This window comes from Nyctereutes procyonoides, unplaced genomic scaffold (genome assembly GCF_905146905.1).
Source record: "Nyctereutes procyonoides isolate TBG_1078 unplaced genomic scaffold, NYPRO_anot_genome, whole genome shotgun sequence".
Taxonomy (NCBI): Eukaryota; Metazoa; Chordata; class Mammalia; order Carnivora; family Canidae; genus Nyctereutes; species Nyctereutes procyonoides.
The window spans coordinates 44,747,630-44,768,488 of NW_026575049.1; the positions used below are offsets into that span (position 1 = coordinate 44,747,630).

Genomic DNA, 20,859 nt, shown 5'->3' on the forward strand with positions numbered 1-20,859 from the left:
CACAAAATGTGGTATCTACATCCAATGGAATATAGTTTGGCCTTCACAAAGGTAGGAAAGTCTGATACATGCTACAACATGGGTGAACTTGATGTTAAGTGAAATAAGCCAAACAACAACAACAAAAGGCAAATAGTGTATGATTCCACTTAGTGTGAGGTACCCAGAGTAGTCAAATTTGTAGAGATAGGAAGTAGAATGATGGCTGCCAGGGGCTGGGGTGGGGAGGGAATGGGTAGTTGTTGTTTAGTGGGTACAGAATTTCAATTTTACAAGAGAAAAAATTCTGCAGATGGTTGCCCAACTACATGAGTGTACTCAATGCCACTGAACTGCGTGGTTAAAAGTGGTTGCAGTGGTAAATTTTGTTGTGTGTAGACATACAAAATTTGGAAAACAAAAAACATTTGGGGAAAAAAATGTAAACTTGACACGAATACTGAGCACCATACTAGAAGTGGATGCCAGGCTTGTGACTAAAGCCCAGCACCTGCCGGATTCTCTTTCTGTTCCTCACTCCTCATCGGGGCTACATTTGCTCATGGGTGTGTGTGAGGATCCCCTTCCACCAATTCATGCTGATAAATGTCTTTGCAACAGAACCCACTTACACTTCACTCAGTGAAGGAGTTTGCCAAGTTCAGTGGGCAGGCAACCATCATTCTTCCACGTGACTACCAAAATCCCCCTCCTCCCAACAACATTTTTGCCCTTGACTAACTACCAGTGCCTCCCTGCTGAGGTACGAGGTAGGAAAATATTTTTAACTCCAGATGGTAACTTGAAGCCAGATTTCTCCAAGAGGACACATGAAGACAGAAACCTTCTAGAATGAACAATGCAGTTGCAGCAATGGGATGCTGGGTGGTGGGCTTGGCACATCCTATGCTGCAGCCTGTAGAATCACACCTCTGGGCCACCCTCTCAGTTTCCAGAGGCAGGACCAAGCCTGCTCTTGCAGAGATCAGATTGGTCCATTTCATCAGAGAAAGCAGCTCTTGTCTGAAGCACGTGTACCCAGGTGGGAGGGTGAAGGCAGAGTTATCTCACCAAGGATGCCGGGGACACAGGTCCTCTGCTTAGCCTTGGAAAGGAGAAGTTTTTAGGGGTTAGGCCAACATTTAAAACTCCCAGCCATTTACCTTTCTAAGGAAGTACCCCAGAGTCCTTCCTGTTGAGAGTCAGATTTTACATCTGTCCCTCCGCATAAAGCCCAGAGGCGGCGTGGGAAGACTGAGCTCACTAAAAGGAGGGGATTGATATGTTGGCTGGACCCACTCCCAACCGAGAAGTTAATGCTGGGTGTGCTTGCTCCTTGTCCCTTGAAGGTCTCTGTAGTTCCCTCATCCCGGCCACAGTCTCCAGACCAGCTCCTCTCCAGGCAGGCCAGCGACGCCAACGTCTCCCCCCGCACCTCGGACAGCAGCTTGGCACCCGTGGCTGATTTCGATTATCCTCCAGAATTCTCCTCCTGCCTGGACAACTCTGCAGCTAAGCACAAGCTCCTGGTTAAGCCCCGCAACCAACGGTCCAGCAAAATGAGGCGGCTGTCTTCGGTAATTGGGCTTCGTCCTCCACGCAGAGGCAGGACAGGCAGGCCCTGTGGCACCCCGCTCCTGCCACCCCTGCCTCTCTCCTCTCAGGGTCATGTGCCCCTTCCGAGAAACCCCCACAGCCGGTGGGGCATCCACAGGAGCTGGAGTTGCTCTTCCTTTTCAATATAGGTCAGATATGTCTCTTGCCCGCATAAATATGCCACGTGTTCAGGGCAGCACCTCCCACAAAGCCTCTGCGTGCTATGGGTGCCTTGTCTTGCCCACAGCGCTCCGCGTAAGGCCTGTACTCCTGGCCTGGAAAACCAGGCCCTACCTGCCTTTCAGACTGCCTCCTATTCTCTCTCTCTCTCTCTCAGCACCTTGATGCCCGCTGTATCCACTGCTCGAGACACTCTTCTCCTGGCTGGCTCCTTCTCAGTCTTTGGGTCTCGGCTCCAAGGTCCTCTCCCGCAGAGAGGCTCACCTGACCAGCCTATGGAAAGCAACCCCACCTTCCCACCAGCACGTTCACTTCCTTCATAGCACTGGCCATGCACAGAAGTGACCTCTGTGAATGTGTGAGCTCACTTCTTATAGCCAGTCTTTTTGAGACCTCGTCCCAGCCCATAGGGCATGCTAGCCACACAGCTGGCATTCAGTGCGCATTGGTTGGATGGATGGATGGATGAATGAATAAGGGAATGAGCCAGTGACAGAGAAGCTGATGCATTAGTGTGGACTTCTGCCTTGAGTGAGGCCTCTTTTAGTGGTATGGGGATTGTGCCCCTGTGAGGACCGGCCACCCCCCACTTTGGTCATGCTGCCTGCGTAGTTGTCAGCTCATGGTTCTAGGAATCAAGAACTCATTCATGGAGTGCTTTGGCCTTATAGTACCAGTGGGTTAGAGGTCCACATAAGATTATTGCCTTCTCTGCTGCCTGGTGGTGCCCACAGTGTCTCAGCCCTGGAGGAGCTGAGAGCAGGGTATGGGGCCAGCCTGGCCACAGAAAATGACAGTGCTGAGAGAGAGATGCTCACAGCCCAACATTCTCTTCCTCCTTTCCTGGAGACAAGATTGTGGGGTACCAATGAAGTGCCCAGAACAAGCTAGGTACTCAGCTAGGATTGGTGGGCTGGGGCCTCTCAGAATTCCAGGGACTCCCTGGAAGTAGTGGGTTTTCCCTTGGGCAAGGTGCTTTTTAAACTCTTGGCAGCAGGGGATCCCTGGGTGGCTCTGGTTTAGCGCCTGCCTTTGGCCCAGGGCGCAGTCCTGGAGTCCCGGGATCGAGTCTCGCGACGGGCTCCCGGCATGGAGCCTGCTTCTCCCTCCTCCTGTGTCTCTGCCTCTCTCTCTCTCTCTGCCTATCATAAATAAATAAATAAGTCTTAAAAAAATAAATAAACTCTTGGCAGCAGAGTTGACTTTAGAAGGGACTAACACTGGAGAAAGTAGTGAGCTGTGATTACCCTCAGGCTAATATGTCCTTTTGTTAGCTGAGCTTTATTCCCGTGGGGATGTATTTTGCCTCGGCAAGAGCACACATAACTAGCCACAGCCTGGCCAGGCTTTGTGGCAGAGGGAAGCCCAGCCTCGTACTCCAGGTGGAAATGGGGCATCCCCATTCACTGTCCACTGGACAAAGCTGCTCCTCTCATTCTTTCTTGACATCTGAACTTGGTTTAGCTCTTGATCCCCATTTTTTAGAATAACAGAAATTCTGATTTAGGCCATCTAGGCAAACATGTCTTGATTTAAACTCTCATTTATCTATCCTCCCTCCTTCTTTGCTTCCCCTTCTTGGTAGGGAGCAGGCATGGATACCTTCAGTTTTTGACTGGGCAGCAGTGTCTGGCTAGTGGTGACAAGTGTCATTCTTGGGTTCTGAGGGGGAGGCCTCTGGTCTCCCTTTGCCAGGAGCACCCTTTGCCCTTGGTCACAAGGTCCCTCCTCCCCACTATGAGGACTTTCCTGGGACTCTGCCCCTCTTGGGGGATCAGGGTGCTTGCATATGTTCCCATTCTGCTCTGAGGGTGAGGAGGAGTGGCCACACTGCCCCCTCTTATACCTTGGGACTTCCGGAGAGATTCACGGCCCACCTCCCCCCGGCATCTCTCTCTGAGTCTCCACTTTAGTCTCCCTGCTACTGTCCACATTCTGTCCTCTGTCTGGACAGAACAGCTGTCCAGTCCAGCCAGGCATTCTCCAGCTCTGTCGTCGGTGGGGTAAACCCTCTACTCCACACCATCTAGGCTCAGAATCTTCTGGAGCTCTGGAGGGAAAAAAGGTTTGGGGGCGGGCTTTTCTTACCTTAAAAACTCTATCTTGGCACAATTCACAAACAAACCAACCTTGGCTTTTAAGACTGTGATATTTAATACAAGTTAGAAAAACACAACCACGAGTGCATTTGTCCAGATTCTTCTGCCCTGCCAGCACAGAGGTCAGGAAAGACCAACACACACAAGACAAATGCTGGCTGTTATCTCAGTATTTCATGCTGCTGCTCAGAACCATGCCCTGCAGTGCGGCTCTGGCACGCTGGAAGCAGAACACCCACGACTATTTACACCAGCGTCACCACCCTGGCTGATCCTCATCCCAACCCAGACAGTGCCAGGAGCAGGGAGTAGGAGCAGCATGATTATATGAGTAACCTGGAGTTGTTGTGGCTGACAGAGCTGCCAACTCTGGTCTCAGAGTCTGACACTACTTACGGGCAGTGTCCTCTGCCCAGAGATGACACGGATGCTGCCCCAAGACTCTTTCTTCCTTCCAGTAAGAGGAGGCAGATGTGCAGGCAGCCATGACAGTCTCCATCTTGGTGCAAGCTGAGCAGTGGGTCCTCTGCTCCCTCTTCCTCCAGAGGGTTGTAGAGTGTACAGCTCCTGTGAGGGCCCAGAGAAGGAGGTGAGGGGCAGTGGCGGTGGAGATTGAGTGGGTATATGGAACCTTCCTGAGTCAGAAGCTGCTTTGTTCCCTGCAGAGGCTCTGCTCGGTGTCCAAGTCTTTGCTCCATGCTGCCTTCGTCCTGCCCGGCCCTTCACTCTTACCTTCTTGTAGCTGTGAGTGGCTCAAGGTGGGATGTGTCCAGCCAGGCCTGCTTCTCAGCTTTATGCTCATCTGGTGAGGGTTGTGATGGTTTTAAAACGTGACCCACATACTAAACAGGTTTCAACATCAGTGATTTCCTGTAGTCACAAAAGACGGGTAACACCTTTTAAATCTGCAGCTTTTGAAAATTCTTCTATAGATTTCTTTGCATATCTTCATCTTTTCAAATCTAGGGGAATAGGATTGTGCATCTCGGCAAGAGTTAGCTTAGGTATTGTCACAAACATCCCAGTTACCCCGTGTGCTGTTAGCAAGCAGATGCCAGCTGGAAAATGTTAAAATAATGCCAGCAAACAAACAAACAAACAAAACACAAACACTCCTGCACGTTTCTTAACATAAAGAAAGGGCGGGGGGCGGGGGGGCGTCTAATGTCCTGAACTTTTCTTTTTCTTTTTTTTTTTTTTCTTTCATGAAGATAGAAGTGTTTTCTGATGTCTTGAACTTTTCAAAAAGATTGACCTCAATACCCTCAAGCTTTTGGTCATTTTCTCATAGTGCTTTTGAATAATTCATGACTACCTTGATCTCCTTCCTGAGCTAGCAGCTGATTTTGGGTATGGCAAGGAGGAAGCTGGACTAAATTTAAATTGCAGAGACTTCAGAAGAAAAATACGGGGCAGAGTTTGATTGTCAAGACAGTAGGGCTTCAGGAGAAGAGGAGCACCGTAAGCTACAGGGAATAGGCAAGACTTCCTATAGGATTGGAGTCTGAGACCATTCTTGGGGGGATGCTGGTAGTACATGCTGGGGGTGTGGGGAAGGAGGAGCCGACCAGTCATTCGGCCCAGAATGTGGCATATTCAGTAGTGGGCTCTCAGCTTGACCTGAGCAGGGAGTGAGAGAATTTTAAGACCAGAGAATATAAGATCTTTGATTTAGCTGAAAAGTTTGGACTTTATCCTTCAGCTATGGTCTGGAATTTTTCTCTTACAAGTTGTGGTTTGCTCTGGACTGTTTGATGTGATATGAATCACCCTTCAGGCAAACCATTCTCCCTTCATCATGAGGCCCGACCCTGGAGATGAGAGCAAGGAGATGGGACATAGCTCCCAGGCAGCACAGGGTCATAGAGAAGAGCACCAGCCGTCCAGCTAAGCTAATAAGCTTAGTCTTGACCAAGGTGTGGACCTCTCTGAGCTCCCAGTTCTCCAAGTGCAAAAAAAAAGGAAATAATCTTTTTGCTTATTGGGGTGAATCAAGAGTAAATGAAATAATAGGTGTGGAGTGCAAAGCACAACAGACATCCAGCCAATTTGATCCCCTTTGCTTCATTCACTCTTTAGAGCAGTGTCCACCGGTTTGTGGCTCGGCCACTAGAGCCTTAAGCATACTATCTACTATAAGGGCGTAGCTGCCACTGTTCTGCTGAAAGCTGAACTCCTAAGACTGGGAAGGGAAGGATTAAGAAGAGACACAATGTGTGAATGTCTGCCTAGGTCCCAGCTTTGGAGACACACTGCTTCCTTTAGACCATATTAAGCCTTGTGCAAAATGGAAAGGTCATGGGCTTCCTGATATCCGACATAATGATGCTGTCTTTTGTCCTCTCTGTTTCTCCAAGCGAGCACAGTCTGAATCCCTTAGTGATCTGACGGGTACCCCAGAGGAGGAGGAGTATGATGAGAAGTCATTACCCAGAGTCAACACAGAAGAGAGTCCCAATTCTGCACCGCAGGACACGGTAGCGGACAGAAGCCCGGAGCCCCGGGGGCCGGTCACCGTGCTGCAGCCTGGAGGGCCTCGGGCTCGGCGGGCCCGCCTGCAGCACTGCCCAGCACTCAGTGCCAGCGCCGAGGAGGAGGAGAGCTTCCTTGGGGATAACCCCGCAAGCCGCCCGGCCACCCCTGAGGTCCCCGAGCCCGAGGCCGTCGCAGCGCCCTGCCCGGAGTCCGCATCTCTGCCCGAAGGCTCCCCGCACCACAATCCCAAGAGCGAAAACCAGGGGGAGGAGGTGTCCCTGGAAAGCACATGTCCCCCGGCCCGGGAAGCAGCGGATGAGGTGGCGTGCGCTTCTGGAGATGTGGAGATTCGGTTATCTCCCTCCATCCCCGAGGGGGACGCGACCCCTGCCGAGACTGCGCCCGCCACCACGTCGGACAGTGCCCCTGGTCCGGACGCGCCCGACCAAAGTGTCCCGGTGGAGGTGGAGGTGGAGGTGGAGCTGACGCTGGAAGCGCCGGGGCCCGAGGGAGCAGGGAAGGGCTGTCCCGAGGCCCCGAGCGCCCCGAGCCCCCCGGCCCCCAAGAGCTGCTTGAAGCACAAGGCCCCGGCGGCCCCGGCGGCCCCGGCGAGCGCGAGCCCCGGCGAGCCCCCGGCGGAGGAGCGCCCTGCGGGGGCCCTGGACGCCGAGGCCGCCGCGGCCGCCGAGCACCCCGGGCCCGAAGCCGCGGCCGCGGCCGCGCCGCAGGGGGGCCCCGAGAGGCCGGCGCGGGGCGGCGGCGAGCTGCGGGCCGTCAGGTTCTCCGTGTCCTCGGGCCGCGCGTGGCCCCGCTCGGGCAGCGGCCGCCTGCTGGAGCCCGCCGGCCCCGCGGGGCCCTCGGCCGGCCGCCTGCCGCTTCTCAGGAGCGGCCTGGCCTGGAAGAGCGAGGCGGCGCTCGACGACCTGCGGGCGGACCCCGCCGCGGGAGAGCCGGGCCCGGCCGGCCGCGCGCCGCCCGCGGGGGAGGACCGGGGCCCCTTCCCCGTCAAGCTGCGCTCCACCTCCGTGTCCTTGAAGCACAGGGAGGCGTCCTCCGCCGACGGCCGGGCCGGCAAGAGATCCAGCGCGGAAGTCCGGGGGGAAAAGGCGGGGCTGGCTTTGCTCCCCAGGGACGAGAAAGGCCAGGCCGCCAAGGCCCCCTCCCCGCGAGGGGCCCGGTCCCCGCACGAGCCCGGGAGGGGGCGGGCGCGGCCGTCGGAGCCGCTCAGCGCCAAGCCGCCGCTGCCCAGGAAGCCGCTGCTGCAGGGCCGCCCCCTGCCGCCCCCGGACGCGGGCCCCGGCGAGCCGGCCAAGGGCGCGGAGCCCCGGCGGGAGCCGCGGCGGGAGCCCCGGCGGGAGCCCCGGCGGGCCGAGGCGCGGTCGCCGCCCCGGGCAGCGGGTAAGAGCGGGGCCGCGGCGGGGCGGGGCGGGGCGCACCTGGCGGGCGGGGCGGGGCGCACCTGGCGGGCGCACCTGGCGGGCGCACCTGGGGCCGGGCAGCGGGGTCCTCTTGGCGCCGCTGGCGCGCTAGGCTCGGTCCGGGGTTCCGAATAGGGACTGGGCAAGGGGGGAAACAAAGAGCAGGGCGCTGCGGCAGCTGAGAGAACTCAGGGACTCCTGAGAGCCCCTCAGGTAGCGTGTTCCCGGAGAGCAGCCGGGCCCTGGGGGGACCACGCAACCGCATCCCGCATCTCCCCCTTCCGGGCGCCCCGTGGGTTCGAGGATCCCGGGACAGATGCGCCCGCGCAGGTGGCGGCACGCGGGGGCCCGCCTACGCCGCTTCTTGGTTATAAAGGAAGCATCTGGCTTCCCTGTCACTGCGTGTCCTTCCCACCTTCTCCCCTCTCTCCCTGCACCCTGAATTTTTTTCCTGTTTAATAATCAGGCTCATGTGGCCCAGCCTCATGAGGGAAGCATCCCATTTATTGGAGTCACAAGCCTCTGTGAGACAGGAGCCCCTTGGGGGGCGGGGGGGGGCGTTAACTTCCTGTCCCAAAAAGGAGATGGTGGGAAGGCTGGGGCAGAGGGTAAGAATCTTCTAAAGCAACTAACTGTCCTTTAAAATGAGCAGAGACAAAATAGATGACCTTTCGATGTCTTTGACATTTGTCACTTTTTATTTTTAGCGTTTCAGATGAAACAAGAAATCTGTTGGAAGTGGGTATTTGTGGCAGAGCTAAAGGATATTTCTTTACTGGGTTCTTTTATTAATGGAAATCAGTGAGCCAGAAACGAAACCGTACGCACGAGTCATGCGTGCATGTGATGAAGGCCCTAAGGATAAGCTTTTCATGGCAAATTTTATTTGGAAAACAAAACTTTCAGGATGTTTTAAGTGGCATCTGTAAGTCCAGGACTCCACTTGAAATATTGCATTGTGGGGCCAAGAAAATAGGAGCCAGTTGTTCTCCTAGGGACCCCACACCCTGAAGAGAGGATGAAGGACACACGTCTAAGGAAAAATTTAGCTCACAGACAGCAATGTAAAGATGGGGTCAAAGAAATTCTTTTCTGCCTCCCTCCTAGGAAGTTAGTGAAAATGCAGTGAGTGTGTTTGTGTGTGTGTGTGTGTAGTGCTTTAAGTTCTTGGGTGACGGTTCTAGGCAGAAACGCTAGGAAAATGCCCTCAAAGAGCCTACATGCACAGCCTTCCTGATGCAAGGCCCCTTGGCTCAGCGGTGATTCTTTGCAGCTGCTGCCACCGCCCTACATTAAGATAATCAGTGAGGGAGCTTTGGGAGAGGTTCAAGCCTTCGCTGATGATCCACTCAGCAAATTGCCAGTGAGGTTATTGAAGCTATTGTAGAGTGTTTCAAAAACCCATTGAAATATCACGGGAGGAGGGGGTTTGCTCTGTGAAGATAAAACCCTGACATCAGCACCGTCCACCTTCACGGCCTGGAATTGAAAATGTCTCTCAAGGGCTTGACGACTGAATGGAGCTTAAACACGGGATAGATACTTGGGTTCATGGTCAGAGCTGGAAAAGAAGCTTCAGAGGGCCATGCTTGACATGACAATAATTTATGACTTCCTCAGCTTAAGCTGTGAGAGTTAGGATTGTTTATTGTCAAATGCCTGGAATGGTCTCTAAAGACCTTATTTTTTTTTCTTTAATTTCAAACATACAATATAGTATTTACCATCAGCCTTACTTAAAAGTATGGTATAAAAGAATTGTCCATTTATTAACATTCTCTAAGCCACAGAAATAACCAATCCAGATGAACTCCAGGGTGAAAGAATCTAGGTTACTTTAGTGCAGAGGTAGTGATTTTCATTTCCGTGCAGAGAGAGGAAGGGAAGAATTACCCTCATTCTGCTGGAAACCAACTCTCCCAAAGTGTGGTTCTATTTGAGGGGCAAATATCAGGACAGGCTGTGGCAGCTGCCAGGGACCTCGGAGTCTGGGGGCTGCCAGAGCAGAATGGCAGGGTCGATGCTATCAGATGCCATTAGTGTAAGCAGCCTCTTTGTCTTCCCCAGACACTGGATCTGCTTGTGGTTTAATTCATTCTTATTATTTCTATCATCCTCATTGCTCCCAAAATATAGCCACTGGAGGCAATTAAATTCACATAAAACATACAGATAATAAAAGTTTTAATAACAGTATTATTCAGTTTTCCAGAAAGCCTAATTACTGCTCTTTATTATCTTGTGGTGGCAGGCACTTTACCCAGAGCTCCCGTAGGGGCTGCCACCCCTGTACCTCTTCCAGGGGCACACACCAGGAAGTTAGATTACTGAGGTGTCCCAGATGGGTACACAGTTCTTCTACCTTAGGGACTCAAGCGCTTTGTCCCCAGCTCTCCCGCTTATCCTTCCTCCTCTTGTCTACACTCTGTCTTGTTTTCCTTCTCTGAAGGTATGAAAGACCCTTCAGTGGGGCAGGCAGGGAGGATTCCCCAGTCGATGCAGAGGAGCCCAGCTTTGCAAGTGGGCTGGACCTCACAGGGCCACATTGGGGTGGTTACTGCAAGCCCAGTACCGTGTTTGCTCACCACTGCATAGGAGACCATTGAGGGGAGGCGAATAGTCCAGGGTTACCAGCCTTGTTCATTTGTGCAGGACCTTACCCATCCTTCTCCTGGTAGGCCACTCCATGTTGGAGCCAAAATGGCAGGTTGGAAAGCACCTTCAGGAGCACAGGATGAGTTAGGCAAAAGAATTAGAGATTCTTAAGTGTGGAAAAATGATAAAATACAGAAAGTATATAGAAAAAAAAGACCACTTAGGAGTCCACTTTCTAGAAGTTGTCTCTGTTGGCCTTTCCCTCTGGTCATTCTTTCTCTGTGGTGTGTGTAATTTAGATTTCATGTCGTTGTGATCACATGTGGGCTCTTTTGGAGAATAGATGGACAAATTGCCATCATCACCTAGGGGCCTCATTTAATAATGAGCCTTAGCCTCCAGTCCAACCTCATCATGTCCAGACTGGGCTGGTGATACAGTGGCACACCCAGGTCCCTGAACCTCTTTCTCTAAACTCTAGTACTCATTTGTGCGTTCATTCTTGCAACAACTATTTCATGGATTTCTGCCATTCACCTAGCACTGTGCTGGCCCCCAAAGAGCAGTCAGGAAAAGTGTGAGGACCTCGCCCTCAAGGAGCTTACCAGGCTGAAGAGGCGGGTGGCAGCTGAATGCCATAGGGGAGTATAGATAGATGCCCATCTTGTCTTTGGGTGTCAGAGGTGTTTTCTGGAGGAAAGGAACTCCAAGCCACTGTCACCTACTCTAATGATAGTTATTTTAGGTATATTCAAATTCATTTGAGTAGGGGGTCTTTTTTGGTATCACGCTAAAAAATATACAGTTAATCATTGAATAGTGTAGGGGTTAAGGGCACTGGCCCCCTGTGCAGTCCAAAAATCCACATATAATCCCAAAAATGTAACTACCGATAGCCTACTCTTGATCCTTTATCTATAACATGAATAGTTGATTAACATATAATTTGTATATTATATATATTGTATGCTGTATTCTCACTATCAAGTAATCTAGGGGAAAATATTATTAAGAAAATCATAAGAGAAAGTATTTTTACAGTACTATACTGTATTTATCTAAAAAAATCCACATATAAATGGGCCTTAGCACTTCACACCTGTGTTGTTCAAGGGTCAACTGTGTTCATAGATCTTGAATTCTTAAATAAAACCAACTCTGTTCACACATGCTTTGCTTTTGGGCCTATACTCCCCTTCAAAGTCCCTTCCTGGGTTAGGATGGTCAACACTCTGGGCCTCTGTTTCTCACCTTTCCTGTGATCCTTAAACCGCCTATATTTTCTCATCCTTGGTTGCTTCCCAGTGCACCAGCCTCTCCATTTCTACCTGTCCCCAAGTTCTCTCTTCCTTTGAATCACTCAGCCACAACAGCCAGCCCCTAGCCATCTTTGGGCATCCCTAACTTGACATCTCAACATTCATAACTCAGTTTATCCACACCTCCCCAACCTCAGATCATTTTCCTTCTCAGTTCCCCCATCTATCCAGATAAGCTAGAGATCTCAGAGTCATCAAAAAAGATTTTAATATGGAAAATACTGAAAGGCCTAAAAATTATAGGGGAAATCACCTTGTAATCCTGCTTTTCTAAAATTATGTAAAAAGGGACTTGCAAAAAAAAGGGGGGGGACTTGCATTTCTGACCGAAATGGAGTAAACACACACCACTCTATCTCTCCCACTGATAAAATTCAAATGCATGAAGTGAATGTCAGAGAATTCTAAAAGATGGATAAGAGTGGAGGGGCTGGATAGAGACATCAGGACTCTTAAGACTTCCTTGCCCTGCCAACATGGAACCAACAACCCCTGAAGGCCCAAGCTCTGTGACACTCCAGTCCTGCTCCTCCTGTTCCCCCAACCCTCACCCCCGACACCAGGGCCAGCACCAGCACTTAGGACAAGTCTGTTGGATGGTCCTGGCCCTACTCCATGTGAGCACCAGCAGCTAAGCAGCAAGCCCCTATATAAAAAAGTCCCGGGATCCCTGGGTGGCACAGCGGTTTGGCGCCTGCCTTTGGCCCGGGGCGTGATCCTGGAGACCCGGGATCGAATCCCACGTCAGGCTCCCGGTGCGTGGAGCCTGCTTCTCCCTCTGCCTGTGTCTCTGCCTCTCTCTCTCTCTCTTTCTCTCTCTCTCTCTCTCTCTCTCTCTCTCTGTGACTATCATAAACAAATAAAAATTTAAAAAAAAAAGTCCCTGCAGGGTGGAGCACTTTAGATTTTCTCATCCCTGCACCAGACAAGTGCCAGCAGCAAATTGGAACCTCTTGTCCTGGTGGCTGGGGCAATAGCATCTTTAGGGAAGAGCTCTTTTAATCTTTCCAGACCTATTTGGGTGAGCACCAGCAAAAAGCCACCCACTTCCACCCATAGAAGCACTGAGAGTCAGAGCATTTTACCTCTCCAGACAGCATCCCAGCAGAGATCCAGAAGTGAAGCTACAGCCCCTCCACAGCTGTGACAACAGTGACAGGTGTGCTTGTGGTGATGCCACAGGCTTCTTTCTCTCACCACTCTGCCCTGAGGGGTCCCAGTCACAGGAGCACACAGCAGTACAGAGGCTAAACCCTGGTTTTCTAGCCAGAGAACCTTGGGGGTGGAAATCACAGAAAGGAGACACCTGAGGAAGGGTCCTTTACCTATGTGTGTGAAGTCCAGGGCTCATCTCCAAGTTGCACCTGCGTGAGACCAACTAAAGTCAGCACAGCAAATCTTTGAGAATTTTAACAGGACTGACTCTCAACATAACACTCAAAATATCTAGGGTATAAACCAAAGTTAATATACAAAAGAATCAGGAGAACCTAAAATATTCTCTAAGAAAAAAAGCAATCAATAAATGCCCATCTTGAGGCGATCCAAATGTTAAGCATTATTGGACACTTTCTTTATTTTTATTTTTAACAACAGTATTTAAAGAAAAACACAACAAACTCATAATTTTGTGTTTTTTTAAAAAAAACTGCTTACTTTGTGCCCTCTTATGCTTGAACATAAAGCTCTCTGTGAATATTAGTAAGATCCACCATATGAAATTTATTATTAATCATCTATTTTTAGGCACAAAGCTTTGTTGTATTCTGTTTTAGCAGCAGAAACTGGAATCAAAGTTAGCCAAACACTTGAAACAAGTATATGATGTTCTATGAAGTAAGAGTGAGCGCTCTTGAAATTCTCTGCAAAGAAATAGAAGCTATAAAAAAAAATACAGGCATCTTAGAACAGGAAAACATAGTTACAGAAATAAAAGATTCATTAGAAGAACTCAGTAGAAGAGAGATGACAAATGAGTCTGTGAACTTCAAGACAGATGAACAGGAAATATCTAGCCTGAGTACAAAAAGAAAAAAAAATACCTCAGGGACCATTGGAACAATATTTAAAAGTCTAACATTCATGTCATAAGAGTTCAGAAGGAGAAGAGGAAGATTTGAGCAGAAAAAAAAAATCTGAAGGAATAGTGACTGTAAACTAAATTTCTGAAAAACATGAACTTACAGATCCAAGGAACTCAAGTGAATTACTTTTGCCTTTGTTTTTTTTAAAAAAAAAAAAGCTGTATTTGCATGGATTTATTTTATCTCCTCAACAAACAGTTCTGGAGCATGTGAACATCCATAAACAAAAATAGGAACCTTGACCTAAGTCTTACATTGTGTACTATGATTAACTCAACAGTGGGTCAATGAGGTAGATGTAAAGTGAGACAGTAAAACTTTCAGGAACTTCAGGAGAACATCTTTGGAACATAGGACCAAGCAAAGAGTTCTGAGACTTGACATGAAAGCATGATCAATAAGAGGAAAAATGGATGAATTAGACTTCAGTAGCGTTAAGAACTTTCACTCCACCAAAGACCCCATTAAGAGGATGAAAAGACAGGCTACAGAATGTGACAAAATATCTGCAAACCATATAGCCAGTAAAAGACTACTATCTAAAATATATAAAGCATTTCCAGAAGCCAATAGTCCAAAGCCGAAAAATACAATTAGAAAATGGACAGAATACATGAACAGATATTTCACCAGCGGGAATATACAGATGGCAAATAATCACATGAAACGATGTTTAACATCATTAGCCATTAGAGAAACACCAATTAAGACTGTGATGAGCTTCATTACATATTAGAGTGGCTGAAATAAAAAAGCTGGTATGTCCACATCCTGGAGAGGATGCAGAGCAACTAGAGCTCTCATACATTGCTAGTGAAAATGCAAAACAGTGTAGTCACTTTGGAAAACAGTTTGGCAGCTTACAGAATTAAAAATATACTAACCTTATGACATAGCATTTCCATGTCTAAATATTTGTGCTAGATAAATGAAAACTTAGGTTCACACAAAAGCCTATACATGAATGTTTATAGCAACATTATTCATAATCACCAAGAACTGGAGACACCCCAAACATCCTTTAATCAGTCATCCAAACAATGGAGTATTATACAGCAGCAAAAAAGAACGTGTGTAACTGTCAGTACACACAATAACATCCTAAATGCATTTGCTAAGTGAAAGGAGCCAGTCTTAAAAGATTACAAAATGTTATTCCATTTACAGGACATCTAAACAGATCAGTATTTGTCAGGGGTTGGCCATAGAGGTAGGATCCCTACAAAGGAGTAGCACGAGAGAATTCTTTGGGGGTGTTGACATTGGTCTGTATCCTGTTTGTGACTTTTTACAAGAATCTAAGTGTGTTAAAAACTCCTAGAACTCTATAACAAAAAAGGGGAATTTTATTCTATGTCAATTTTAAAATAATCTTTTAAATGGCACCAAAAAGTGACAGTTGCCTCTTCTGCACCCCTCTCTGAACCTCTCAAATCCCACCCACAGGAAGAGCCACCACCAGCTCTTTCCCCTGCCCGTTGCAGTCAGAGCTACGTCAATATCAACATACAGTTAGAGGCACGTGAATCTTTTTTTAATCACAAAAATGCTATACGTGTTGGCTCACAATTTGATATTTTTACCCTGCAGTGAGACACGGGCCTCTTTTCTGATCAGAATGAGTCACTCGATCTTCCTTTTAAGGGCTACGTAGTACATGTACCACCATGTTTTATTTAGCCATTCCCTACTGAAGGGCATTTCCGAATGTGCTGAAGTTTTTTTCCTTTTGCTGCAATAACCATTCTTGTCTGTTTTCTCTCCATGGAGTCACACTGGTGCTTCTTTAGGATAGATTCTTAAAAGCTGGCTTTCTGACTCAAGGGCGTGCACAGTTTTAATTTAATAGACAGCTTCAGATTGTCCCTCATCAAGGTGGTACCAGTTTACACCTCTTTGCACAGAATAGAGACTGTTTCTCCACCCTCTCATCAGCACTAGATGTTGTCAGTCTGTCTTTTTTTTTTTTTTTCAATCTGATGGATGAAAAATGTCCTCCTTGTCAGCGGGTCCTGGCCATCCTAAATGTGGAGTGTCTTTATCCTGCCCTCATGTCAGCGCTTCTGGTCTTTAACCCAATGCCCACAGCACCTCCCTGCAACTCTCTCTTCCCAGGGCTGGGTCTAAACATGGAGTTTTCCTCTTTAAAACCTTCAGTGCCTTCCCACTGTAAATGGAATAAAAGACCCTGGGGAAGGCATTTAAGGCTTTGTAGATTCTGGCCAAAGTCAACATTTCTGCCTTCCTAAGTTCGCCTGCGACTCCTTCACTTCCTCTGACATCTCCAGCCCCACCCCTGCCACCAGCTCCCCGTTGCACTCTGCACATGCCCCTGCTTTCCCTCAGTGCACTCCACGTTCCTGCATTCCATCTGGAGCCCCCTGAGCACATCCATGGCTTTGTTTTTCTCTGTGGAGTATCCATGCCTGGGGGTCTCCTGGCCTGCTGTGGGTGGTACCCTGCTGCGGTTTGCATGACACCAAGGGCAAGGCAGAGGGCTGGGTGGTAAGATTGAAGAGTGTGGATATGGAGGTTTTACTCCAAGGTCCACCTTTTGGGGGTTGTGGTATTCTGAGCCAGTGACTTTCTTAACCTCTGAGTATTAATTTCCTCTTTTGTAGAACGAGATTATTAGCAATAGTAATACACAGAGCAGCAAAAGCGTTGTAACTACAAAATGTGCCACAGTTTCCAACAGAACAGTCATAATTTCCTAAGGATGTACCAAAATATCCTCATCTGAGTGGCATGGAGCAGTGTGTGGGAATGGGATTCTCTCTGTCCTGGCTTAAACCAATGAGGACACTGACATGGGAATATGAAACCCCAGAGAGAATGTATGTGCAGAATATTGTGGGGAGTCATGGACCACCACCCACCACCCCGAGAATACATGGGGGTCCTGAGACGGGAGAGGAAGGAGGGGCATTTTGCAAAAACACTTTCTTCTGGGAGTGCAGCTACAGTTCTCCGAGGACCCCACTCAATGGGATGGGACCAGGGAGCCCTCCCTTGTCCAGAATCTATAAAGGGGCCTTCTGTGGGGCTTCTTGGAGACCTGGGCACATGTGCCCTGCAGCTGGGAGACCGATGCTGGACTAAGGCCACCAAGGTTGCCACATAACTCACCTGTGCTCCCAGAGCCCTGCCTGATGGAGAGGGCAAAGGGACACAGCAGGGGCTGGAGGGGAGGGGAGTCATATAGCCAGAGAGGTGCAGCTGTAGGGGGGCATCCCTGGGTCTGTTTCAAGTGCCTGCCAGCCCCTGGCTGGACAAAGCTCACAGAGGCAGTGGCAGATGCCAGCCAAAGGAGAGCCCTGCCAGTCCTCCTTCCCACCCCAGCGCTCAGACACTGCATTCAGGGGAATAGGAGACTTAATACTGACTCAACCCAAAGTCTGCATCATATCCTGAAGTGACCACAGTGACTGCCAGGACCTGAGGATAACCAGGAAGGTATTGAGAATCCTCTGGTTCCCATCTGGGGCAGGGTCTGGACTGTAGGGGATCAGGGTCATGCTGTGCTTTGCTCTGTCTAAAACCTGGCAGCCCAGCATTCAGGTTCCTACAAAGGTGCAGCCCATTCCCTAGGGTGTGGAGGGGCAGGGCCACCCACCGTCCATCTGCAGCACTCTCAAGGGCAACCATGAACCTCGTGCAGGGACTGAAGCCCCTTGGGCCTTATCCCAGGGCTCAGTACAGTTGGGGGGATGTGGACTCAGAGGGAAGAAGCAACATTTTTGGGACAAAAGTGGGCCAGTGTCCTGGGCAGAGGGTTCGGAGAGCCTGAGCGGTGAGGTCAGAGTTGAGGACTGTGTGGGCACCTGCGGGGCAGCCCTGGGAGTGGACATGCAGATACAAGGCAGGGGGCACCAGATCCTGGACCAGGGGCATCAGCCGGTCCAGGAATTGGACCACCTGGTTGGTCAGGCACTCTGTGTCAGCCAGAAGGCATCATGGGCTCTCAGGCTCCTGCAAGCTGGAAGCTTGGAGCAGCATTGAGATTATTAGCTCCCAGTGCTGGGCTCAGGTTGATGGGTGCAGGGTGAGCCCAGACAGTGGGAGTGTTAAAGCTCTGCAGGTGATTCTAATGTGAGGCCAGCATTGAAATGCCAATGCTAGGGCAGCATTTTCTCAGACTTACAAGTGTTTGTGAATCTCATGTAAATGGAGATTCTGATTCTGATGACAATACTGCTGGCCTACAGACCAACATTTGAGTAGCAAGGATCCAAATCTGTGTAAACTAACCAACATGGAACCATTGGAACTAACCTCATGGAACCATGAGGCTTCATGTGACTGTTTATTTTGTTGTTGTTTTTTTTTTTAAATAGACTCTCCCCACAACGTTGGGCTCGATCTCAGGACCCCAAGATCAGTTGCATGCTTTACCCACTTGAGCCAGCCAGGTGCCCTACGTGTGGCTGTTTAAATGTAAACTTAAACGAATTAAAATTAAATTTGAAAAATCAGTTCCTCAGTCACACTGGCCACATCTCAAGGACTCAGCAGTCCCATATCTTATGACTAGCTGGCAGCCCAAAGGTCATTTCCACCACTGGAGAAAGGTCTGTTAAATGGCACTGTTTTGGGGCAAGTAGCATCTTCCTGACACCCTATAAGGTTGTGCTTGTCCTGTAATACTTTCACCTGTTTGTATGTCTGTCTCCCTCACTACATCAGCTTCCCAAAGTCAGGGCCTGTGGTGGATTTACCCACCACTTATACATACTCAGTATGCAGGTAAATAATGACAATAAGAGTTATTGTATATTAGGCACCCACTAAGTGTCAAGAATCATATTGAATGCTTTACATTTTAATTTCTGACAATAATCCTATTTTATAAATGGGAATGGTGGAATGCAGTCAAAGAACTTGCCCAAAGGAACATAGCAGGTGAACTGTAGAGGGGAATTTGGTGCCACATAGACCACCTCTGCAGCCACATGCCCTTCGCTATTACTCTACACTGTGGTGGTTCTCACCTGGGGGCAGCTCTGTCCCCCAGAAAACTTTTGGCAATATCTGGAGACATACTTGATTGTCACACTGTGGTGGGAGGGAGACACTACCAGCACCTAGTGGGTAGAGGTTAAACATATCATGGTGCACAGGACAGCTCCCAACAACAAATAATCATCCAGCCCCAAGTCTCAATAGTGCCAAGGCCGAGAACTGTTGTTTACCACTCAATAAGTAAGTTATAATGGGGAGAGAATGGTGTATGGGAAAGTTGTGGGATCATACTCCTTAATATGAGATGGTCTGCGAGGTAGTGAATGAAGAGTAAAGAAAAAGCCTGTGTTCAGATTCCATCTTTGTTACATATGGGCCATACGATCCTGAACAAGTCCTTTGATCCATGCGATTCTCTGTTCATGTCTCTAAAATGGGGATTGGAAAGATTTTTACATTACAAGGAAGCTCATGAGGGTCATTAGGAAGATGATATGGCTATGGAAATCAAGACTGAACACACCTTTGCTGTGAACATTTCTTGGGTGGGGAGGAATTTCTCTGCCTGTCCAGGGGAAGTGAGGGATGATAGAGGAAGAGGAATCTAAGCCCTGTGGGTGAGGGCCCGTCTGATTACTTTGGACTTTGAGTGCAGCTTGTGTATCACAGCTCTATGTCCTTGAGCCTGTCTCTGGCTTCCTGGGTGTCCACTTTGAGATGAGGGGATTGGGCTGGACACTTTGGGGATGTCTGCCTGCCTTGCCATGCAGAGAGCTGGGCAGCTGCACCTAAAGTTAAGAAAAGAGCCATGCAAAGCATGTGACACCTGGGATACCCCCCAGTAAATGTGCCCACATGGGCCCAGGTTCCCGACCCTACATATCCCAATCCAGATATGATTCGTGCATTGATTTTTGTTTATAAATGCTTTTTCATGGATTTTTCCCTCTGAGCAACAAGAGCCCAGTTATAGCTGGTGCTATAACAACAACAAGAAAAAAAAAAAAAAGCAGACCCCAGGCCTCCCCCTGGGGAAAAGACTCACATAAATTCCCACTGTGGTGGCCTGCATAAACTCCTGCCCTTGGACAAGGACTGACCACTGCCCCCTGAGGAATATGCTGTGTTATCAGACCCTCATAAATGCTGACATTGGGAAACCTCCTGATTTCATCTGCCCTTTCACCAGGACTGAATCACTTATAAAACCATGACGCCCTGAGAGTCACCAGTGTTACCTGACCAAGTGTGCCCTATGTGGGGTGAGCAAGTGTGACATGCTCCACAGAGACTGTCCATGACACCAGGAAAAAGGGCACAGTCATGGACTCTCACCTCTTAGGATATAAACAAGCTACCAGAACTATTTAAAATAACAGTGGCATTTTTTTCCTGTCACATGGGTTCAAAGATTGTGAGAGAGGAAATCTGTAGGTCTGAAGGTGGGTTTCAGGAGCTGGGGTGCAGAGGAGACCCTGGCAGTGCCTCCTGACCTTGGAGTCTGGACAAGCCATAAGGACAGTGTGGCCCTGGTGGTCAGGAAATAGGTTCTCAGACACAGCTGTTACCTTCTTGAGAGTTCCATTTTGCCATGAGGCTGTGAAGTGAGTGTTGAGAGAGATATGTCTCTGCCCCTGCTGATCTGTGGGGTCTTGCTTAAGAGAGGAGATGGAGGAGGAAGGATTCAGGATAAGACTTCAGAGGATGGAGAGAAGCAGGAGGTTGGCTGGCTGAGGGGGTACATCAGGAGGAAAGGCAAGTAGTCCAAGGACCTCATGGTGCTTTTGAGAGCTGAGGGGACATGAAGAGGATGGGAAGGTTCTGCTGATGGAGAGGCCTCACCCCCTCCTACAGTAGCCTTGCCTGACTGCAGTGTGGAAACAGCTTCATGGAGCAAACTTGCCTCATTTCTGTATCCAAGTGGAGAGCTGGGCTCTTCTTCCTCCTTGCTACCTGAGCACCAGGTTAGTCCTGATTATCTTAGAGTAGTTTTCATGGGTGCAAAGAAATACACAGATCTTATGTGTGCAGTTCAATGAATTTTCACACACCAAACACATCAGACAAGAAACAGAGTAAGACCAATACCTCCAAGGGCCCCAGTGCCCCCTGCCAGCAGGCTCTGGAACTCATTCCTGGACTGAGGACCATA

General features: G+C 49.3%; 1 protein-coding gene across 1 annotated transcript in view; it reads left to right on the plus strand.

The window, feature by feature from the left end:
- CRACDL (CRACD like) overlaps nucleotides 1-20,859 on the plus strand; it is a 127,021-nt gene that overhangs the window by 95,085 nt on the left and 11,077 nt on the right. Inside the window, exons 7-8 of the mRNA XM_055329125.1 lie at nucleotides 1,329-1,556; nucleotides 6,212-7,727. Of these exons, the coding sequence (XP_055185100.1) occupies nucleotides 1,329-1,556; nucleotides 6,212-7,727 (1,744 nt within the window). The remainder of the gene's footprint in view (nucleotides 1-1,328; nucleotides 1,557-6,211; nucleotides 7,728-20,859) is intronic.